At 47.7% G+C, this 24,220-nt stretch overlaps 1 protein-coding gene across 1 annotated transcript in view; it reads right to left on the bottom strand.

Moving 5' to 3' along the window:
* CLIC6 (chloride intracellular channel 6) overlaps positions 1–24,220 on the bottom strand; it is a 39,354-nt gene that overhangs the window by 3,996 nt on the left and 11,138 nt on the right. Inside the window, exons 2-5 of the mRNA XM_032396957.1 lie at positions 2,341–2,450; positions 1,607–1,732; positions 872–978; positions 137–318 (exon numbers count right to left, since the gene is read on the bottom strand). Coding sequence (XP_032252848.1) covers positions 137–318; positions 872–978; positions 1,607–1,732; positions 2,341–2,450 — 525 coding nt within the window. The remainder of the gene's footprint in view (positions 1–136; positions 319–871; positions 979–1,606; positions 1,733–2,340; positions 2,451–24,220) is intronic.

The raw sequence follows: 24,220 nt of genomic DNA, 5'->3' as shown, positions 1-24,220 counted from the left end.
CTGCCTCAAAGAGGAGAAAAAAAAAAACTGACTTTTTAATTCAGGAGTCTGCATTTTAGATTGTTTTGATGTCTGGCCAAAATAAGACAAAGCCCCATTCGTGTATTCAGCACCTGCAGCAGGAGGAACATCAAACCTTTATAATGTGAAGCTTGGGTAAGAGGTTACAGTCAGCTAACGTGAGCTCATCCCCATCCAGGAACTTCCTTCCAGAAACAGCGACGTCCTCAGTGCTGTAAGCATCGATTTCATCAGGCAAAGGGCTATTTAAGTAATTATCCAGCTTCTTCAGGGCCTTCAACAGGTTCTTTTCATAAACTAGAACACAAAGGCAGAAAATGACTAAGATAAGCCATATGAGTTAATGTCACCTTTCTCTAGATATCAAGGAAGGAGTCAATCACCTTTCCCTCATGGCACATGGCTGGGCAGCACTGGGGAATTGGAGGGAAGGATGTGGATTTCTAAGATCTGCATAAAGGACTCACTCCTCCCTGGAAGATAATTCTGCTGTCTACACAACACTGCTCCTTCTTGAACTCATCCACGTATTCAAAAATATTTATGGGAAGCCCATAAGGAAGTAAGCACTGGCAAGAGCGTCATTGAAACTGATTCCCATGGTGCAGCAGGCGATTCTTGGTGGGGATTCTTTTCCCCTCAAAATGTTCTTTTCTGGGCTCCCAATCTCAATCTCCTGAAACCCACATGCAGATTCAACACTAGAGGTACTTTTTCCTTATTTCTAGATACAGGTCCCTACTCCCAGGGACATTAGTCAGAACTCCCAGGATCTTAGAAGCCACAACAGAGGCTGAGCAAGGGGCAGTCCGAGTGGAGAACACTGAACAGGAAGATGGCAGGTACTCACTCTCATTTGCATCCTTCTTGGTGTTTTTTATAAATGCGGAGAATTTGGCAAACACATCATTTCCGGCAAAGTTAGAGTCAGGGTGTTGGGTCCCCAGCTTAGGGTACCTTGAAAAATTTAGGATTGGAGTATCACAGATAAGCAATGTTTGAGTTGGGCTCATACAAATGGGGCGAGGTGGGCGGGGGGAAGACAGGTCTTTCTCTGAGAGGATATAAAAGAAAAAAAACTTCCCCCTTGAATGTTTTCCTAATCTTTTTATCTCCAAGCTTTGGAAGCAACAGTCTAGGGAGAAAGCACTTGCTGTTCTCATCCTGGCACACCTTGGACCCGGCTGGTCTTAGTTTCCTTTCAAGTAAGACAAAGGTGGTGCACTAGAAGGTTCTCTTCCAGGTCCGACACTCTGCAACATCCCATGGTAACATGCACACCTTACCTTCCAGCAGTGGACCTAAGAAATGGCCAACCCATTAGACATCGACCCACCTCCTCCCCACTTCCTGCCATCAAACCGTAATTGCCAACCTGCAGGTGCAAAGCAGAGAGACCCAGGCCTATCATCACTCAAGGCTTCTGATCTTGCTCTGTGTTTTCTGTGGCACACCGCAGTACAGCAAAGGAAGTTAAGTACCGTGGCCACGGAAAACCAAATACATGAATCCAGGAGCTTTCAAATTGTCTGTGAAGGGGGAAAAGTGACAATCAGGTTGTGAGTGCTGGTTTTATGAGGCCTACCTCGGGGGAGCCAGTTTCTCCTCTAAGAACTCCTCGATCTTATTCACATCCGTCTTGACTTCACCATCAAAAGTCATAAAGGGAGGGTTTGTTCCAGGAGCCAGATTTTGCAGGTCTGCGGGTTTCCTAGGGTGGCGGTGGCAGGGGGGGTAGTGAACAGCAGCTTTTGTAAATAGTTGGCAAGGTGTAGACTCATTTCCAAAGCTTAGCCGGGTCCTCCCCAGTTTACAAGGAGCAACCCTTGAGAATGTCAAAAGCGATCGTGGGTTTACAAAATGTCCTACTGACAACGAAAGTGTGGCTCTTCTCTGGATGCAGAGGTGAGAGAAAGTGAACTCTCCCCAGTGTCCTCACAGGAGATCTGCACACACAGGCTTTTGAGAGGTTCTCCGCTGACCAGGAACGGGGTGGGGGGGGGAGCAGGTTCCTTATGGTGCCCCCAACTCCTCCCTGATCACGTCTGATCCGATCCTGTCATTACTGATGAGCCCAGACTTGGGCTTCAGTTCAGAGCCCTGACCGAGGATGGATGTGCCATGATATCGCCCGTGGGTCCTAGGAGTGTGTGCGTGTGAGTGTGTGCACATGTGAGTGTGCCCGAGTTTTGAACGTGTGGGTGTGTTACATGAGTGGGGGGGGTATGAGTGTGGGGTGTGAGTGTGGCTGTGAGTTGGGTGTGGGTATGAATGGGTGTGCCAGGAATCAAGTAGAGTTATTTCAATAGTGCATCTTACCTCTTCAGGTCCACTGTTGTCACATTAAATATAACGCCCTTTAGCCAGAGAATCATAAAGAGGCGCTGGGAAAACGGGCAATTCCCAATACTCTCACCATCATAACCAGCCTAAGTGGAAAAAGGAATCCTTATCAGAGCCAGCCTCACAATTGTAAGTGCCAGATTCCGCACCGCGCCGGCACAAAACCGTTACAGATTTGTGTTAATGGTCATGATGCTGTAAATACCCTTCTGGGGCCATTTCATTGAGCCGCTGAGCTCCGCTGGGGTGAGGGTGGGGGAAACACAGGGACGGGCTGCACCGAGCATTTCCTTCTTCCTTCCCACCACTCACCACTTCCTTCCACGCTGGGCCTCTGCACGGCTTCCGCACAGGGAAAGAGCGGCAAGTGGGAACTCCCTTTGTTACCCAAGACATGCTCTTTCCCTCCCTCTGTCTCGAGATCCTCTACAGAAACAACACACCTCTTTCCAGGATGAGCAGGCTTAGAAACACCCCAGCAGACTCTCCCCCCTGAGACACCAGCCCTCATGGTCTCTGTGGTGCCTGTCTGCAGAATGAGAGGGTTGCCTTATCTGCATCCTAGATCCCTGGACACTATAAAACATGGATGTCCCCTCATCTGATTCATGGGGTGGCGGAGAGCTGGGGGGCATTTGTACCGAGAAGGGGGATTATTACACAGTTGGTGTTGAGGGGGGGTGACTCCTCCCCGGTGACCCGAAGCAGGTCACATCCACACACAGCTCCCCCAAACACAGACACACTCATACTAAACACACGTCCTTCTCGTGGGCTCCTGGCAGAGGGGAAAGGCAGGTGATGGGGAAGAGAGGAGAGGGGGGGCTACACACTCCCTAGGAAATAGAGCAGTAGAATCAAGGCCAACAAAGGAAGCTCCCAAATGTTTCTTTCTCCTGCCATCTTGCCCCCAAGCCTCATGTCTCTGACAAGCTCGTGGCACAAATAAGATGCTGCTGGAAAGGCAAGAAGGTGGCTTGGACATGCTCTTCACATCTCCAGACTGCAAGCACCACACCCAGCCAGACCTCAGTGACAGAAACAGCCACAATTAATCCAGCCGCACATAGTTAGGAGAAGCCGGAGAGGAAAGCACTGTGTCTGTAACGGGCCTCAGAGGACATGAGGCAGGAAGCGAGCTGCTGGCTTGGGAACTGAAGAAAGGCAAGAAAAGATCCCAAGAAAACTGGACCTTCAGAGAGATAGTGTCCTTAAGTCACCTGAAAGAGTTGTTTTTTCTTGTCTTTTTCTTTTTAAAGATTTTATTTATTTGACAGAGAGAGAGAGAGCGAGAGCAGGAACACAAGCAGGGGGAGTGGGGGAGGGAGAAGCAGACTCCCCGCCGAGCAGGGAGCCCGATGTGGGACTCGATCCCAGGACCCTGGGATCATGACCTGAGCCGAAGGCAGATGCTTAACGACTGAGCCACCCAGGCGCCCCTGGAGGGGTTGTTAATAATAAGATGTCCTAGAAATTAAGAGGGTAAGAGACCCCCAGTTTTTAAAAGATTTGATCGGCCTTTTTACAAAAGACACATCCAAATGGCCAATAAGCACATGAAAATGTTCCTAACATCGTTCGGCAGCAGGGCAGTGCAAATTAAAGCCACAAAGAGATCCCACAGCATACCTCCCAAAACGGCTAAAATGAAAAGCTCTGACGATACCAAGTGTGGACAAGAATGCAGAGCAACCGCACTGCCTTTCGCTGCAGTCGGAGGGCAAATGGCACAAGTACTCTGGAGACGTGTTTGGCTGTCATCTACCAAAGTTAAGCATAAACCCTACAGCACGCCACTTCCACGCCCGACGGGAGGGAGTGCTGAGGGGCACGAGAGACACAGTTGTTGAGAGAAAGAAACCAAACTCATAGGAGTTCAGACATAGGCAAACTTCTCTGGGTGACTAGAGTCCGAAGAACAGTTGTCCCTGGAAAGTCAAGTATTATCCGGGAAGGATGGGAGGAAGGCTTCTTGGTAGCAGAAATGGTCTAGATCTTGATCTCCGTGGTGGCTACACAGGTATATTCAAGTGGCAGAGTCTTAGGTTTGGGTTATGTTACTGCATGACTTAAGGGAAAAAAAGGTAAAAATATGAATTAAAACACTGCAGAGAGTTGGATTCAGTAAGTCTTGCCTGAGGCCCAGGAATATGAATTTTTAACAAGCTCTTCCGAGGTGATGTCACACTGGTGGCCGGAGACCCATGAAGGTGGACTTAATGCACATCAAGAGGCACCAACAGACTTTGAGAACTGGATTCAGAGTGCTGGAAGCTCCAGGCCCTTGCTGCACACCCGTCCACCCCCTCCAACGCTCCAACCCCCACCCCACCCCCCAGGCAGGCGCTGGCCTGTCAACCCAGCAGGGGGAAGGGGCTGAGGATTCCCCCAGCTGGAGTCTGAAGCTTCCCGGCGCTGGAGGGTTGGGGAGGCGGGCAGGCAGGAACCCCCTCCCCCCGCACTGAGTGGGCATTACAACTCCCCTGCAGATGGGCCCTGAAAACAGCACCCTGCTTGGCCGCCTGAGGCCATCCCCTGCCCCAGGGTCCACCCCCTCCCGGCCATTCTGAAGGCCACCGGGGCTCCTCCTCACTCCATTCTGGAGCAAGAAGAGCAGAGCTGAGTTACATAAAACTCCAGGCGGCTGGCTGCAAGGACCCCTCCTAAGCCCCGGTGCTTTCTTAACTGCTGCAGGTTGGGGCAGAATCAAGCCAAGAAGAGGGGGCAGGGCCCCGAAAGCACAGGGACAGAAAGCCACATATTTTGGCCAGTCCTGACTTGCTGGCAGCTTCTAAACCTCTTATTTTTAGAGTGGTTACACTAAGCACAGTCAAGTCTAAGATAAATTCTGCAGAGTGGGGCAAGTGTTTCTCTTTCTCCCTTGTCTCTGCAGCCTTGGGAATCCTGTCATAACTCATTCCGAATGTGGCCAAATCCCTGCAGAGCCCGTGTGTGTCTGCATTGACGGGCATCGACGAAAGCTCATCTTGACAAAGAACTCCAGGTCTGGGAAGGGGCCTGTCCCCCCCACCCCCAAATTGTTCTTCAGGCCACCTCCTGAACGCTGGAGAAACTACTTCTCCAGGAAGAATAAAGGGGTTAGGAGCAATCCGTCCTTTCAAAGTAAAACCTGCCTTTGCCACCCAGCTCTGCAGACACAGACACTTGGCAACAGGCTCCTTTCTGGAACAGGGACGGAGACAGGTGGCCGGAGGATGGCGCAGCGGCCTGCAGGCCAGGGCGCCAGGAGCTCCCAAGGCAGGGATGAAAGTCACAGCCGCCTTCTGCACGCGCCCCCCCCCATGTGGCCCCAAAACAGGACCATTGCAAGCCAGCGGGGCTAGCAGGCTGGAGGCTGTCCGGCCTTTTCGAGAATGAGTCCGTTTTCGAGAATGAGCCAGCCACCCTGGCCGCCAATAAGCAGGATTTACATACTCGGTGTTGCCTCATCTTAAATGGCTCTGAAAACACTTGCCCGTCTCGCGGTCTGTTGTAAATGAGGGGTTCGGGGGAACACATGGAGGGGGTGGAGCGCCGAGGATGCCTCGCTGCAGGGTTTGATTACTTTAATGTGCTTTCAGTGCTAGGACACGCCAGCGAAAATAAAGGCGGAGCTAGGCACTCTCCACAGCCCGGTATTGAGCAACACTGGGAGGGATGGTGTTGGTCATGTTCATTACCCACTCCTACTCATACGGTAGGAGTGAATAACTGACTCCGTCGCCATAATTGAGATGTTTTATGGAACCAAGTTTTATTTTCCGTTGCTGATAATTCTCCCAGGCTAATTACACTCTGGGCTAAAATTTCTCAGCAGAGTTTCTCAGCCCACGGGGGGAAATTTCTGTATGTATACCTTTCTGATAAAAATCAGATGAAGCAGGGTGAGCGATCAGAGTGTCTTGTTTCCAGTGAAGACCCAGACGCTTGGATAACCCAGAATTGCGTGTCTACCTTTCAAATGCAACTGCTCTGAGGGCCTGTGATGGTAATTCTCGAAAGGAAAACACAAATGCCTCCGACAGGGTCCGAGGCATTCCTTTTGCCACGGAGGGCAGCTGTGGCCTCGAGGGGGCTGTAATTCTGTGGGTCCCAGCCTGCGCCCACCTGCCCCGCACAGAGCCCCCCGGGCCCAAGGCCGAAGGGTCCCCATGTCACCGCAGAGCCTGGCGTCCCTCCTCACCTCAGGCTTCTTCAAACTAGAGCCTCTCCCACTTACCCTCTGCACACTCAAGCCATTCAGAATTTGTGGGGAAAATATATATATATATTTTTTCAAATTTCCTTTCCCTGCTTTTTGCTTCAGGCAGATGACCTCTCCAGCACTGTACTGGGGTTATAGGAAAGGGGCACGACCCCCACCCCCAGCTTCCACTAAAATGCCTCCTGCGCTGCCACTGCCTTTGAGGGACCAAATGGACCCCTGGCATCCCGGCCCAGACCTGACACTGGGGTGACAACCCCCCTCAAGGTATTTTTGGCAGCTCCTCAGCACCGCTCCCTCTCCTTTCCGTCAGAGCAGGCCACACACCCACCACTTTGATTCTCCAACTACCTGGCTCTACCTTCTTTCTAGAAAATTCTATGGGGGCCTAAAGGTTAAACACATTCTGTAAAGTAAGCCCTTTTCCCCTCCCCTACCCAGATGTAAAAGGAAAGACAACTGGGGGGGGGGGGCAGAGGGAAGATAAAGGAAGAGGCAGTAAATCACTAATATTCTCATTGTCCCTTAGCTGATAGCTGGCTTTCACCCAAGGGAGTAGGACAGCATCCCGAGTGCAGGGAAGTATTCCAGACCGACCCCGCAGGAAACCAGGAGGGACGTGGGGGCGAACAGCTCATTTGGCTCGTCACAGGGATTGAGAGAAAATCAGTGACTCATGACAGGCTGTCCTGTTTCCAGCGTGCTGGAGGCACTCAGGCTGAACACAAACAGTAGCTGACCAGGGTGGGCAGGAGGCAGAAGGCCAAGTGTGACGTGGGAGGCCGCGGGCAGCCCCCTCGCAGGTTCAGTGTGTCTATCCTGACTGGACATCTCCACAAGGCCGGGGCTCCCTTCCTGACACCTGACTCTGGGGTCTGATGAACACCTCTCACGGTCCCTGAGGACTCAACAGTTATCGACCACCGACGTGGGGCGCCTGGAAGCCCCGGGGCTCGCAACAGAGAAATGTGGGAGCACTGACTGCTCCCCGTGCCGCCCAGCCTGCACCCACCCTGTCTCTGCACCTGCCATTTGGAGAAAGTCAGGACTGGGAGACCGTCCCACCCCAAGGAGAAGGCCTGTGGGGAGCAGTAGAAAGGTGGGGGCACTCCTCCTGGGTCTCTTCCGGCTCCCATTTGGAAGCAGGTCGCTCTAACCCTCAACACGGGGGTGTCTGGAGGGAGGGACCCATCTTCGTTCATCGGGGCCACTCCCACCAGCCCTGGCAGAGTTCCTGGCACACAGGAAAATGACCAGAGGCCTGAGTCCAATGGCTTCCATACACCTGGAGCCTGGCTGGCCTCAGAAAGTGCCTTCCAGCCCCTCCCTGCTCTTTCTTTTCTGGGCCACCTTCCATGAACTTTTCCCTTTCAGAAGCTCCAAATTCTTCCTACTAAGATATCACCCATGGAGAGTGACGGTTAACAGTGGGGAAGAAAATAGAAGGGGCTGGAGGGAGGGAGGTGGGGGGGAGAGGGAGCTGGGGGGGAGGCCTGAGTTACAGGCTATAAAGTCTTCCCCAAGCCTCTTGAATCTAATGGTTTGACCTAAAATGCAATATTTAAGTAGATCTGAGACTTCCTGATTTTGAAGAATTCTGTAAATTTTTTAAAAAATGTATAATTCTTTCCATCCGCCTGATAAATGGAAGTTTCTATTTTGGGGCAGCGTGCTCAAGGGGAATGAGCGCAGGCCGTGGAGGCCGGGAGAGCCGGTGTGAACTCCGGCCCCACTACCGACCAGTGTGTGACCTTGGGCAATTCACGTGTTCTCCCTGAGCCTCAGTTTCTCCATTTTAAAAACAGGGATAAGGAGAGCCACGCCTTGCAGGATCTTGGTTTGATACCCCTGGGTCTCCCGGGCACTCAATAAAGGCCGGTTATTATTGTCATTATCCCCCATCAGCAGCATCAACATCATTACTCCACCAAACGGGAGGGCACCAGAACGGACAATTATGGAATTGAGGGAACTTTTTAACAAGGCTCAATTAGTGTGATTTTCGTGCCAAACTGTATAGCCCTTAAAAAGCCACAGATCCCCCCCGCCCCGCCCAAAAGTAACGCCTCCTATATCTATTCCAAGTGAAAATTAACAACCGAGGTCGTTTTCTTAATTGCAAAAGCAAACACATCTTCAGCCAGGAGGCAAAAAAGGGCAGGGCCTGGGCTGGCATTCATGTCTGGGAGCTACACCAGCCTCTTGGGGAAGGGTCCAGAGGAAAGAACATCTGGACAGCTTGCGCGCACCTTGACCGATGGCAAGGCTGACAAGCCCCAGGGGACTGCTTTCTTCCCAGGAAATGGCACCAAAGGCCCCTGCTTGTAAAAGTGAAGGGGATCTCCTCTCTGACTTTTGCCATTGGCGCTAAGGGACCCTGACCGGTTGTGGGCTGTCTTGTGTCCACTGTCACTGGGGGAGAGTGAATTGCACGTTGTGGAAGAGACCCCATCAGGATTTGAAGGTCTACACACCAGACCTGCAGATCCACATGAAGAAAGGTTATTATAACCAAGGAGGAGAGAAATTAATTAACCGATCCCTTTCTTGTCGAATGAGAATGTTTTTGAAGGAAATGCCTCCAAAACCAGTGATTTTTCAAAGCAAAGAGTCATTGAATACTTGCTCTGATTTTAAATATGTTTCTAAACCACTGACAGCCATTAATCAGATTTAATCCTCTCAAACTCTTGTAAGATGCCTTAGAACTACTCCCATTTTACAGATGGAGAAAACTGAGGCTCAGAGAAGCTAAGCAACTTGCCCAAAGACACTGACAGGATTGGGTGAATAAAGATTTCTCTTCGGGGCGCCTGGGTGGCTCAGTTGGTTAAGCGACTGCCTTCGGCTCAGGTCATGATCCTGGAGTCCTGGGATCGAGTCCCGCATCGGGCTCCCTGCTCAGCAGGGAGTCTGCTTCTCCCTCTGACCCTCCTCCCTCTCATGCTCTCTGTCTCTCATTCTCTCTCTCTCAAATAAAAAAATAAAATCTTTAAAAAAAAAAAAAAAAAAAGATTTCTCTTATTCTCCCAAATGGAATCCAGTTAATGGTCCCAGCTTCCTTCCAGGTCCTCAAGACGGAAACCAGAGTCTTTACCTGAACATCGGTCTGTCCCCAGCACAACAAAGGTCTCAGAGCCTCCCACCCAAATTCCTGTAGCAGCCTCCTGCTGGGTCTCCCAACCTAGGGTTGCTAGCCTCTCTGATCTTTTCTAAATCCTGGACCATCTAGATAAGATGCCATTTTCCTTATATCTTAGATCATTCAGCTGGAATGTTGTTCAAATGCAAATTCAAATGAGGCTGCTCTCCGTACAGTGTGACGAAGGCAAAGTACCTCCCCTCCAGGGCCCCAATGTCATTTACAATGGAGGGATAACAGTACCTACCTTTCCGCGTTGGACGAGAATTCATTAGATGTTACAAAGAACAACGCCTGACACCCAGAAACATTTGATCATCTGTTGCACCTTCCCTCCTTCTTTCCTCTCCTTTTGTGAAACTGAATGAAGGAAACCTCATTTAAAGTTCTCCTGCCCAACCAACTCCACGGCGGACCCAACAGAAAGAAGCATCCCCTGCATCTTCCAACAGGAAGAAGCCAGCTTTGCTATCCCAGCAGCAGGAAGGAAGATTTTCTCTTCACCCGGCAATGGCCCGGCCAATGAGAGACAGTCACAGCTCAGCCAATGAGAAACCGTCACCTCCTCAAACTCTCACTTTTCTCCGACAGACTTTCATTCAAAGCAGCCCCTCCAAGTCCCTCCTTTCTCTCTAAAGTAGCATTCCTCTCCTTTGTGCTCTGGACTTACCTACTGTTTTGCCATAGCTTGCACGTCCCAAATTTCGATCCCTCTGCCTTTCCCGAATATACCCAGGTTTCCTGGTGAAATAACTGGCTGTTTTGTTTTCGAGGTTGACACTTTATAGGCCAGTTAACCCAGTTATTCTCCTCAAATGCTGTTCTCTCTCTGGCCAACTGCTGTGTCCTTAATTATCCCATGTCACCCTCCTACAAGACCTTCTGTCCACCTCGCTACCATCTAACTGCTGCCTCCAGACCAGTAGGTGAGCACTCCCATTCTAGATCCCTTTCTGTGACTGTCCACTGGGCATTGCTTTTGCCCTTTGCTGAATTCTGCTCGCAATACAGACGGCTCCGCCTGGCTTAGCACCAAATTGTTGACTGTTTCCTGTTAGTTGCATCCCTTCATGGCAGACCGTGTCAGCCTTCTGAGCCGGACAGGGGGTTGTCTGCTCCCTTGTAGTGTCTGTAACACGTTCATCTCCTGCCTAACCCCCTGACAGCGTCCACAGCACTGAGCCAGGCCTGCGCAAGTCACTTTACAAAAACTCCTATAGTGGATCAAATGGCCACAGCCCTGCAAAGTTCTAGCAATTCCTCATCACCTATAGTTCCTTTAAAGCCAGTGAAACCCCGCCTTCTCCCTCAGGAGAACATCCGCCACACCCAGCAGTGTGGCCAGCCTCCTCGGCCCTCAAGCATCTCCCCAGCCTGCCTGCCTGGGGCACCTTTCCCCACCTGCCCAAAATGACTATCTCTGGGTAACAAACTCATCCTGGTCTGATTTTAAAGCTGGAAATTCTGCATCGCCCTCCCCCAGGCCCTAGGCAAACTGGAACAGCTGGTCACCATACCATCTGCCCAGATGAGAGCCTTATTTTTTTAGGGGAGGAAAAACATAATAAATGTCCTCCTAGATTACCTAGAAGCAGGGCTTTGCTTCTCCCTAACCAGAACATCAGCATAGATTAGTGTAACAACCGATCAGATTAGGTAGCTGATACCTTGAGTGCTCAGAACTATCCGGCGCCCTGGAAGAGCGGACGATAAACAGAGGGTGAGGTCTGCAGGGGTCCAGGAAGGAGGTAGGAATTATGACCAGCCTGGCAAACGCCCCAAGTTATGCAGCACCAGCTAATAAAAGAACAGCCTTTCCCTTCCTAGCGGCTAGGGGAGCCCTTGGGAAAGAAAAGCAGTTAAAAATCAGTGGTGGGGCTCAGGTGGCAAACTTACCCCAGAATCGCCCAACTCTGGGTGTGATGGATGCTCTAGACCAAAGGGAACCACAGACCCTGGAACCCAGAACCATGGGCCAGGAACCAGGATCTCCAAGGCCACAATTTCTCTCGAATCCGCCCTATTACCCCTGGGATTAAAAGGAACAGCAAGAACCTCCATCCCAGTCAAGTAGGAAAACTTTCCGGATATACCCTACGTCAGAAGCCACTGGGGAGAAAATCTGCCTCACGGGAATTTGGAGTTGATAGATCAGTACTGATTAGGAAGTGTTACCTTAGAATTTATCTCCCATCTGTCAATCCAACAAGAAGACACATAATTAGATGCATCTTCTCAAAATAATTCACCTGAGTCGTTAAGAGGATCATAGATCTCAGTTCTTTTACAAGTGTCATTGAGAATAGAAGGGCTATGTTGTAAAACAGTGATGATGATGACAACTAAGAATTAGCATTTACACTCCACCACTCATTGTTCTAAACACTTCACTTGTATCAACTCAGTCCTGACAGCAACCCTATTAGATGTAGGTACTATTACTAGCTCCATTTATAGGTGAGAAAACTAAGACACAGAGAGGGAGAGTAACTTGCCCAAGGTCACCCAGCAGGACTTGAACCCAGGAATCAGCCAGAGTCCATCCTCTTCATCCTACTCTGGACACCAGCTTATGTTTAAATGGAACTCCAGCAAGGTCCTTCCTCAGAGTAAAGGTCTGCCTCTTGGTTTTACCACCATCTCTTTTCAGTAAGGATTGGAGGTGGCTTGGGGAATCCGTAATTATAATAAAATGCATATTACAAGCAGATGCAAAGGACAAACAGTGGTTGGGACAGAAAATGGAGCTGGGTTAAGGCTACCAAAAATGCATGCCCTGTGTGCTGGGGCAGGGATAGAGGCAGAGGGGAGAAGACATTTGACAATCCTGGGAACATCTTGGCGGCCAAGTGGGCTGCGGCGGGGGGGGGGGGGGGGGTGCCCTCTGGCCATGTGCTACATATTCTGTTCCCTCTCTAAGAAACTTTTGCTAGAACTCGAGGTGACAATGAGTTTGACATTGCGCCCCCATCCCCACAGCTGGAACACAAACAGTCCTTCTGCCCAATCAACACCAGAACCTCCCTACCGCATCCAGGGCTGGCATCTGCCGGCAGAAACTAGGGAGTCCTGCAAAGCCATGCACCTTAGCAGATGATCCCGCCTCATCTTCCAGCAGGGCAGGCAAGGCCAAAGTGCTCCTTGAAAAGATCCTGTCGATTCCATTGGAATCCACTCCATCACAGACCATGTAGCATGCCCCATGCCATATGGCCAAAAGAGTTTGGATCTGGAATTTTCTTAAGGCAGATAACAACCAAATGCCTGATCGTGGCCATGAGCAGCCTTCATTAAAAACCTGCAGAGAGCCCTAAGCACGAAGCAAGACCATTTCCTGCTGCAGCCCAAGGACGTTCAGACTTGCTCTTATCACTGGAGAATCTGAGAAGGCGTGGGTTAAGGACCAGGAGGACAACCTCAGAAGCAGACAGGAAAGTACCCACCAACCAACTTTCCAAGTAGGTCTACTCTTGACCACAACTTGCTCTGGCCATGGCCCAGGGCAATGATGACAGAGGGTGAAGCATAAACTCGAAGATGACTTACTGGTGCACATGGACAGAATAATGGCCCCTCAGGGATGCCCACATGCTATGTTACCTTCCGGGGCGGAAAGAGCTCTGCCAGTGTGATCAAGGCTGTGGCTTCGAGATGGACAAGTGATCCTGGATTACCAGGTGGGCCCAATCTGATTACATGGGTCCTTGCAAGATATGGTATGTGACTGGTCTGCAAAGATTTAACAAGGGAACAATGGTCAGAGAGATGAACGCTGCTGGCTTTGAAGATGGAGGAAAGGGGCCATGAGCCAAGGATGCAGGTGGTCTCTAGCAGCCAGGAAAGGCAGAGACCTGGATTCTCCCCAGAGTCTCCAGAAAGAGACAGAGGCTGGCTCGTGCCTTAGTTTTGGCCCAGGGAGACTCAGGTCAAGCTTCTGACCAATGGAACTCAAGATAATAAATTTGAGTTGTTTGAAATCACCAAGTTTGGGGTGATTGGTTACAACACCAATAGGAACGAACACAGTTAACTGTTCCTTATGAGAATGCTAAACCTCTTTTCAAGACAGTTCAGTGGATCAGACAACTAATCAGTCATGGAGAGGGACAAATCCTGAAGCATTGGCACTCGGCCTATTCCTAGAAACTTCCTGCATGGAGCCACCCCTCTCATCTGCCAGGGATTTGCGTGATGGCCACGGGCACAAGGAGGATAAGTACAGCTACCATCTGAAGAAGGCCCATGTTGAACCCACTAACAGCCAAGCCAAGACCACAGCTCCTCTCTATGGACTTGTGAGACAATAGTGCTTTGACCTGAATGGTGGGGAATCTTGCTTGTTCCTCCATGTCACCTTTGGGGTCACAGCTTATGATGAACCAGCCCCAAGGTAGTTTTCCACTGGGACTCACCCGGCTATATTCTTTGCCCAATTTTTTATTTTATTTTATTTTTTATTTTATTTGGTAAGACCCAAATTGAGGATTCATCCGGCCAAAAATCTAACTGGTCACAGTCACAAATCATCATATCTAGAGGATGAGGGGTCCCCCAAGGACATTTTGCCTCTTATAATCTTGGTTCCTTACTGTAGTTTTTAGAACCTGCCTTTTCAAAAGGCCTTTGGAGCATCAAGCTGTAGAACAACTTCAAGAGGCTGATGGCGCTCCCTAGTGGTCCTGAGATGCACCTTCAGACTTCCCACCTTCACTCTTACCACATCCATCCCTAAGTTCTGGGGGAAAATGTCACAAGTTCATTTTTTAGCCCCTGTAGGGGGCTTTACCTTTCCGATTTTCCAGGGACTCACAGGTTTCCTGCTACCTAGATTTTCGATTTTTAAAACCAGTAAAGTCCTGGATAAACTACAATGCACTGGTCTCCCTGCCCTTGGACTCCCTCTTAGACCCCACGTTAAAACCAACAAAGAGGGCATTGTCTCTCTGTCCTAGGCACTGGGCAAACACAACTGGGACCTGAACAGTATGGCTTTAAAAAGGCCTCTTGATTTGAGATCAGCAGCTGAATTGTGCGTACTTTGCTCATGTTAGGAAAATAGCAATTTATGACTCGTAAATTATTTCTCAATTCTCACTGAAGAACAATGGAAAGAGGAGGGAGGAAGCACAGTGGGTGGGAGAGCAGGGTCACATTTGCTGAGCAGAACAGAACATGAAAAAAAATCTAATTATCTCTAGAAGCGTCCAGATTCAGCTTTCTCAACTTGCTCAGAATTCTGTAGCTCTTTTGCAAAAGTCATTAGAAATCTGTAGCTTCCTGAAAAACAAAAGAGGTACTTGTTTTCTCTTTATTTTTCTTTGTAATGTTTATAAGTTTTAAGGAAGCCAAAGACCTAGAACCATCTATTTACAAAGAAGAAAGTTTACTGCCTCAAAGACACTCAGGTTGGTTTCAATGACCAACAAATCAAAGTTGTATTGATTGGGACAGGGAAGGGGACTAGGAATTACATAGTACTTTTTGTTCAGATTAAACTAGCCAATTAATCAGAAATATCTTAAGGGTTACCGAGGGAATTCTTGAAAGATAGTTTAGGATGAATGTGGATTTTAGGATGCTTTCCTTTTAATATTTGGCAGAAACCAGAAGGTTTGTGGTTACCTTTTCAGGTGGAAGGCAAAGATCACCTGGGCTGTATGATTTGTGAGATCTGGAAGAGCCCATCTAGCTAAAGATGCCCATACCAGCCTTCCACGAAAGCCTACATCTCAGAGAATCATCTAGAAAAAAAGCCACAGTCTGTTAAGATAAGTGGTCGCGGTTACTCTTCTCTTCCCCAGGAGGACATGGGCCCCAGCAACCGTCAACCTTCCCACAAATTGACACTGTCCATTTCCTCGTACACAACACAAAAATGTCCACTTTGATGACCCTTTCTGCACTTTCCTACAGGTGTTTGCTCCAGTGGCAAAACCATATCAACACTCTTGTCTCGTCTTATTAAATGTCATTTTGTAAAGTTATGCTTGTCAGATCGCCTTCCAAAAGTTTCGAGGCACTTTTGAGAAGCCATATTCATTACCACAGCTATAGTTCTGAAGGATATTCAAAATTTCAAATTAAGTCATTTGGTATACTATCATGGAATATTACTCAGCCATAAAAGAGTGTAATCTTGCCATTTGCGACAACGTGGATGGACCCAGAGGGTATGATGCTAAGCGAAATAAGTTAGAGAAAGACAAATACCATTTGATTTCACTTATGGGTAGAATCTAAAAAACAAAACAATGAACAAACAAACAAAACTGACTTTTAAATATAGGGAACTAGTGGGCGAAACAGGTGAAGGGGATGAAGAGGTACAAACTTCCAGTTATGAAATAAATAAGTCACAGAGATGAAAAGCCCAGCGTGGGGAATATAGTAGATAATATTGTAATAAGGTATGGAGACAGGTGGTGACTACACTTAGCGTGGCGAGCATTGCATAATGTATAGACTTGTCGAATCACTGTGTTGTGCACCTGACACTAATATAACATTGGACATCAATTATACTTAAATAATTTAAAAAAAAAAAACATCTGGTATACTGAAAAACAGCAACCAAGGGTACCAAGTAGGACAAACAGAACAGAGCCATTTCTAGGCATTAGTTAATCAGTGTCTCCTGCAGTTGTCTTGCCTAATGGAATAATGGATTATCCCTGAGTGGCTTTTGCACTTCAACAAGAATAGCAAACAAATGAACAGCTCCCAGCACAAAACACAACTTCTCGGAAGGAGAGAGGTGATTACATAACGCACTATGGGACCCCAGACCAGATCAATGGTATAATGGGATGGTATTTTTACTTAAATGCAAATTTAGTAAACTTTGTCCTGTATCTTCCTGGTTAATAAGAAACCTGAGCCACATCAACTTGCTAATTTTCCCTGACTCACCCTGTTTTCCCACTGAGATCTGAAGGTAAGCCTGCATTACTAAACAGAAATCCCAGGCTTCACAAGCTTTGGACTCAAACGAGCCTATCATTTTGCATCGGTTAAAGGAGACAGAAGAATCAACCAGGAGGTCACAAAATCCTATCAGGTATAAGTTAGGAAGGGTTGGCATTAAGCTTCAAAAGCAAGAAAATCAGAGTCAGAATAAAAAAAAAAAGTGCATTTAGTAAAATGACAAAATGCTAGAGGAACTATGCTTGGGAAGGTAACAGCTCCAGTTGTAACAATTAGATTTTATTTTGCATTTCCTGGCAGGCTCTGATGAGCTCCATACAAGTTCAGGGGTTCCTAGGTCATGGATAATAAGTGTGTTGAACTTTGAAGTTCTTTGTCAGTGAGCAAAGACACACAGTACCGATCTACAGATGTTCGTAATTTAAATGGGGAGACTTGGGGGCTCCAGACATTACAGAATTATCTGGAGGCTTTATTAGTCCCTAGGACTATATTCTATGCCCTGGCCTGACCCACACAACAGGGAAGGCAGGTGGCCTAAGGCCAGGGGGATCAGCTGCTCTCCAGACAAGGAGAAATACCAACGGGCTGGCCACGGCTGAGGCTAACGCCCTGGCTTTATTATAAGGAAGTCTTTTCTGTGCCACATGCTTTTTTTGGCAAATATTGTAACTCCCTCCCCACCCTCACCCCTGGGAAAAGAGAAGGAGAGGCCTATACTATTTCAGGATTCCCTAACCCTGACTCTTTAGCTCAAAAAAGACAGTGAGCCAGAGATCAGCTTCCCAGAGTTGTCCACAAACCAGTCAAGGAGCAAACCCTTCCAAGGCTCCTGTTTTTAAAAGGGGCAGTTATGGTAAGCGGCCAGGAAACCGATGTCCCTAATTTGTTACAAATCATACTGTGGCCTCCGAAACCCAGTGTCGGGGTGATGAGTCACTTCATCCGCCCAATGGAGACAGACACAAGAGGAGAGGCTGGGGTTTTCTAAAGATGTTCGCTTATTGTCCTAAATCCAAACCCCACATCGGGCTCCCTGCTCGGCGGGGAGTCTGCTTCTCCTTCTCCCTCTCCACCAGTTCATGCCCTCTCAATCTCTCTCTCTCAAATAAACAAATAAAATCTTAAAAAAAGAAAAAAAAGAATTGTTGTATTTCGGTTTTATGTTGAGGGCCAAAGTAAGGCTTGGGAAACTGGACTTCAGAAAGGGAGGCAACAAAATACTCCTATTTGCATAGAATAACTTGCAAATATTGCACTCTAGGGTGTCTGTAGCTCATTAACTACACAGATGAAGACAGGTGCCCTCCCTTTCAGGAAGAATATGGAGTGGGAAGATGATCTGGCTGTGATATGGCGGATGCCACCCATCAACCAGAAGTCGATCCTGGGCCCCTGGATATCCAGGCATGTTCCACCCTCACCCATCATAAGCTTGAGCAGGATCAGAGTAGCCCCTCGCCCTGCTCCAGCCCCCAGGTCTGTCCTTTGGGAGCAAACAAGGGTCCAGATGCCCCCGCTGGAACCCCAAACAAGCTCCCGTGATCCATTTATAGGAAAGAAGGGGACAGTCTTCTGTAGGAAGAAGGAAGCAGAAGCTTCTCTCACCCCATGTCCACAGAGCCAGAATCAGGGTGGCTGCTCAAAGGGGATATGGGCATCTGTTCGGAGGGTGGGGGGAGACCAAGGAGCATCATTTTACACTGCACTGCAGGTGAATCAAAAATCAAAAAACACTAGGGAAACATCGCAGCCAACAAATGGACTGGTCTAAAAGCTTTTGCCAAACCCAGGGAAGTGAACCCAAAAGAAAAATCTCTAGTAGCCACAACCCCCAGAGAAGGCCGTGGACGGCCACATAGCACAGCAGTTATGGACACATTCACACTCCATACTCTATGCTGGGGGTTTAGTGCCCCTGGAGTGGTGCCAACCAACTCTAGGGGACACCAACATCAATCCCCTCCCCAGACAATTCTCAGAAAAAGGTAGCAGAACTTCAGACCCCTCAATGCACCAAATGAGAAGCTTGCAAGTGCACCTTCCATAGAAGAAAATGAGCCAGAAATGAGGATTGGCAGAAAAAGATCATACAAAACGATACTCAGAATGGATGGTGCAATGCAAGGCATGTGCTTTGAAACATAAAGACCTCGGAATCGCTCTCTGGTTTTATTTTGCATCCACCTCCCAATCCCCAGAGGAAAACCATTCCTCTTCAGTGAAATCCTTGCTAACACCAATTAATTTGGCCTTCCCTGCGGATAGCCGCCTTCCTTGCAACACACCTGTGTTGGGTTGTGTGCTGAGTATTGACAACTTCTTCCCAAGAGTGTGTCTGACCGTGACCACTAGAGGGGCGGGAAACCAAAGTGGAGGTGGAGAATCCAGAAATGGACACATCTCCAAAGGCAAGCGAAATAAAGGCAAAAATGAACTATTGGGACTTCATCAAGATAAAACGCTTCTGCACAGCAAAGGGAAGAGTCAACAAAACCAAAAGACAACCGACAGAATGGGAGAAGATATTTGCAAATGTCTTATCATTTAAAAGGCTAGTATCCAAAATCTATAAAGCACTTATCAAACTCCACACCCAAAGAACAAATAATCCAATCAAGAAATGGGCAGAACACGTGAACAGACATTTCATCAAAGAAGACATACAAATGGCCAACAGACACATGAAAAAATGCTCCACATCACTCAGCATCAGGGAAATACAAATCAAGACCACAATGAGATACCACCTCACACCAGTCAGAATGGCTAAAATTAACAAGTCAGGAAGTGACAGATGTTGGTTGAGGATGCGGGGAAAGGGGAACCCTCCTACACTGTTGGTGGGAATACAAGCTGGGCAGCCACTCTGGGAAACAGTATGAAGGTTCCTCAAAAAAGTTAAAAATAGAACTGCCCTATGACCCAGCAATTGTACTACTAGGTATTTACCCCAAAGATACAAATGTAGTGATCCGAAGGGGCATCTGCACCCCAGTGTTTATAGCAGCAATGTCCACAATAGCCAAACTATGGAAAGAGCCGAGATGTCCATCGACAGATGAATAGATAAAGAAGATGTCATATATATATAAATGAAATATTACACAGCCATCAAAAGAATGAAATCCTGCCATTTGCAATGACATGGATAGAACTTGAGGGTATTATGCTGAGCAAAGTAAGTCAATCAGAGAAAGACAATTATCATATGATTTCACTCATATGTGGAATTTAGGAAACAAAACAGAGGAGCATAGGGGAAGGGAGGGAAAAATAAAACAAGATGAAATCAGAGAGGGAGACAAACCATAAAAGACTCTTAACTCTAGTAAACAAACTGAGGGTTGCTGGAGGGGCAGGGGTGGGGGGCTGGGGTAACTGGGAGATGCGCATTAAGGGGGGCACATGATGGAATGAGCATTGGGTGTTATATACAACTGATGAATTACTGAACTCTACCTCTGAAACTAATAATACACTATATGTTAATTAATTGAATTTAAATTAAAAAACAAAAATTAAAATAAATACATAAATACATAAAAGTGCCCCAAGTTATCAGAAAGAAAGGTCCTATGGCAATAAAAGCCGATGCCTTATTTTCAGGCCCCTGGGTAGGCTCTCACTTGTTGCTGAAATAATCTACATAGAAACAGAAGAGCATTCGGGGGATTAAAGGTGGGGAAGGATTTGCTGGGTCTTACGTCTGAGACCCAAAGTGGGCTACATGCCCCAGCTTGCCCAGCTCACCCTTGAGCACCATCTAAACTGGACCTGCTCTGGTTCCCTGGACTCCATTTCTCTCCCAGTCCACACTAACTGCCCAGGACCCCGGGCATAGCAACCCTCCAACTCTTGCCAGAAGAAGAGGGACCCACGAGGGGATTGATGTCACATTGGCTTGCCCGTCAGTCTGTTCAGTAAAGGAAAGATCTACTCGACAAAGTAAGGCTCAAGGGTAAAAATGGCACCAAACACTGTGTGCCCTCAACTAGAAAACACAAAACCCCCTTCCAAAAGGTAAAGTTGCAGAAAAAAAAATAGAGGAAGATTTTCTTTTATGGAATTTGGGATGCTTAATGCTTGCTGAGCCAATGAATGAACACAGGAGTCGATCCATAGATCAGTGATCCCCCAAACACACTGACAGCACCCCACCACAGTGCGAACAGAAGCATTCGGTGTCTAACTTGTCAACACATCCTCAAGGTCTAGGGGACAGTGACAATGGGGCGAGAAGAGAGGCCCAACAGGGTAGGGTCAGCTTCTGGAGTGTTGCTTGCTTGACTCCTACTCCTGACCTAGTTCTGGATACCCATTGTGGAGAGAACATTCTGGAATTCCACCTACAATGGCTAGTGTGTGAGAAATTCAGAGCTCTAAACTCATCTCACACATTATTCTCGAGGAATGCATTGAATAATTTCAGGGGGATTTTTAACTCTTTCCATTTTTATTCAGATACTATGGCGCAGGAAGTCACAACTTAATAATACTCTACAAACCTTGAATAGCTAATCAGCCTAATTCGTCAGAATAAGGAATGCCACAGGCTTGTAGTTCTGAAAATCTGGACTACACGTTTAAAAAAAAAAATTCATTACTGAAATAGGAGTCACCAATTCCTTTTAGGGGGAAGGACATTCTTAAAAAGGAAACTTCATTCCTGGGAAAGATGATGTGAGTTGAATTGATATATTGACTGATTTTCCCACGGAAACAATGAAACAACAGATTATTTTCTTTGCCAAGAACTAATGGAACAACTTCTACAGAAATGCCCAACCAACCACAAAATTGGGGAAGGAGTATCCTAGGAAAGGTAAAGTATTCTAAAAGATATATAAACCCCTTCAGTGGGCGACGGAGATGACATGAGGGAAAACCAACAGAAATGTGACAGAGAGAGTGCCAGTCCCTAATGCACTAAGCTCTTGCCTCATTTCCCCATTTCTGTAAGGTGCAAGGAAGTAGGTACGCTGCTTTCGTTGGGGGAGATTCTGACCCTGCAGCCATCAGAAATCTGATACCCCAGCTCCAATGCTGGAATTCCTATTTTCGAGCCTCCCTTCAACTAAGGGAAACCAGTCTTACTGCATCTCAGTCACAAGACAAGCCCTTTATGGAGGCCCGATGATTTTGTTGCCTGCACATTCCGTGCAAGCTTTTCTCAGCTCAGCATCACCACCTCCCGTCTTCCTGTACGGCGTGTGCCAGCAAAGGAGAATCCACACTGGTCCTTCCCCCACCTCTTGGTGCAGGATGGAGCCATGCAGCGTGGGGCGGGGGAGCAGGCCACCTGCAGATGGGAGGGAGGAGGGCCCACGGGGAGCGGAGCAGAAAGCCGGATTGTGCCCTGCTGGACTCCTGTTATCACCACCGATTACAGTGCCAAGGTAACTGCCAAGGTCAATAGAAAGGGCTGTATCGGCAGCTTTCAGGCAAGAGGCCAATGACTGTGATGATCCCAGCTGTATCACTGCCATGACTGCTGCGTAGCAGAGACCATCTGCAAGGCTTCTGGTCTTTAACTTTTCCCAAGGCTGAGGGAACGCTAACTGGACGGGAAACAAGCCCTCCGGCCCATTGTCTTGTCTCGTGCCTTCCCTCTTCTGCCATCTAGCGGAGCAGCAAGATGATCAGCGAGGACAGCGACAATCCACAAACCCTAGGACAGAAGTAAGGTTCCTTGGAGAACAGGAGTCAAACGGAGAGATACTCTCTTTCCCCACACCTCTGAGGCCTGAAGAGAAAGACCGTTATGCCCCCCGTTTTCAGATCTTTGTTGGTAGTTTATTTTTATACTAGCATATGACACAAAGATTATGTGTCCCGCTTCTTGTAAGCCTTTCAAGGAAAAAGGTATCATAAGTGCAGCAAAGCCTAGTTTAGAAAAGAAAAATTGAGTGTTTTTTTTTCTTAAATAAATACAAGGCTGCACTATTGATAACGCTTTCAAGATTGACTTTGCCCATCCAATGGTTTAGGCTGTCCGTCCCCAGTGGAGTGGAGAGATGGGCCCGTTGTCTGTACTTTATTAATATATTGTGTTTATGAAGTCCCTCACTCCAGGCCACACACACACACACACACACACACACACACAAAATATATATATATATGCTCTATTTTGAAACATGCTTCTCACTCTTCCATATACTTAGAACTTAAGAACAATTTAAGTCATCGTTATACCTACTACATCCTAAGAAATATATTTTAGATCTTAAAACTTTGAAACATAGATCTGAACTTTTCAAAAAAAAAACATAGATCTGAACATAGATCTGAATACATTCCCAAGTATGTATAGTATTTATTCTTTCCAACCATCATGACAATCAATGTATTATTAGATGGATTAGGTGGTTGACCACCCCCCGACCCACGTAGCTTAATCACCGAATCAAACTGCTCTTAGCTTTAAATTCTGGCCAAAGGCTTAGTTGTGTTAGTATTCATCATCACAGTAGGTGAAATCAAGTCATAAGAAGTACACGGACGAACAAAATGGAACTTACTACTTATCCTCATATATGAATTATGCTTTAAAAACTCCAGGGCTATTTTAATCCTTATTTAATAATATGGCCTGATACCAACTGAAGCTTTTACACGGACATGAAAAGCTTATTTCCTTGTAAAATTCTCAAAAGGAATTATTACAACAAAGGAACATCTTGTTCTGGAAAGCCTGCTTAATAATGCAGCCTGTTTTTATATACCCTGGTGGTTTGCGTTCTTGAAAGGCTGACAATATTCCAGTCCCTATAGTGACCGCAGAGGGAAAAAATGTATGCAGCAAACAGATGAACCAGCCACAGGGAGCCTTCCTTTCATTTGTATTGCCCACTCCTGGACTGGCCTTAAACCCTTCCGTCCCTCTCACCATGCCCTGTCTTTTGACCCACCCAGATTAGAAGAGACATAAGCCATACCTCCCAGTTACCTACTGCCAAGTAACAAATTACCCCAAATGTAGTAGGGGGTGCTGCTTTTTTATGTCTCGTGATTTCATCAGTCAGGAATCAGGACAAGGCCTTCCACTAGGTGACCCTTCTGTTCCACGTGGCATTGACAAAGGTTCCTCAGTGGTGTTCAGCTGGTGAATGGGCCCATCTGAGGGGTCCAAGGCAACTTCACGCACTTGTCTAGGGTCTCGGCAGCATGGCTAGAAGGCTGGGCTCAGCTAGGCTCGTCAGATGGAGCACCTACACGTAGCCCCTCCAGCTGGTGGCCTCAAGAGGGTCAGTGAACAAGGCAGAGCTGCATAGCCTTTTATAGTGAAAACCACACAGCATCACTCCCACCATATTCTACTGGTGACCAGGCAGTCATGCGGGGTCTGGCCAGATTCGGAGGGAAGAGAGAGACTCAGACCCCATTTCTCAATGGGAGGAGGGTCAAAGAACTTGCAGCCACCTTTAACCCACCACATGATGATGGGATGGCAGGGTGTGCCGAAATGCTCCAATCGTTTGTTTATAGATCCAGTTCTTTACTAACTTGAGCTGGTTTAAGAAAATTTTAGCAGTGCCTCAAAGCAGTGGAGTTATGTTTTTTATATCCAGTGATGGGCAGAG

This window comes from Phoca vitulina, unplaced genomic scaffold (assembly GCF_004348235.1).
Source record: "Phoca vitulina isolate PV1807 unplaced genomic scaffold, GSC_HSeal_1.0 scaffold95, whole genome shotgun sequence".
NCBI lineage: Eukaryota > Metazoa > Chordata > Mammalia > Carnivora > Phocidae > Phoca > Phoca vitulina.
Note: the sequence above shows the minus strand (reverse complement) of the source record. Positions and strands in the feature narration are given on the sequence as shown.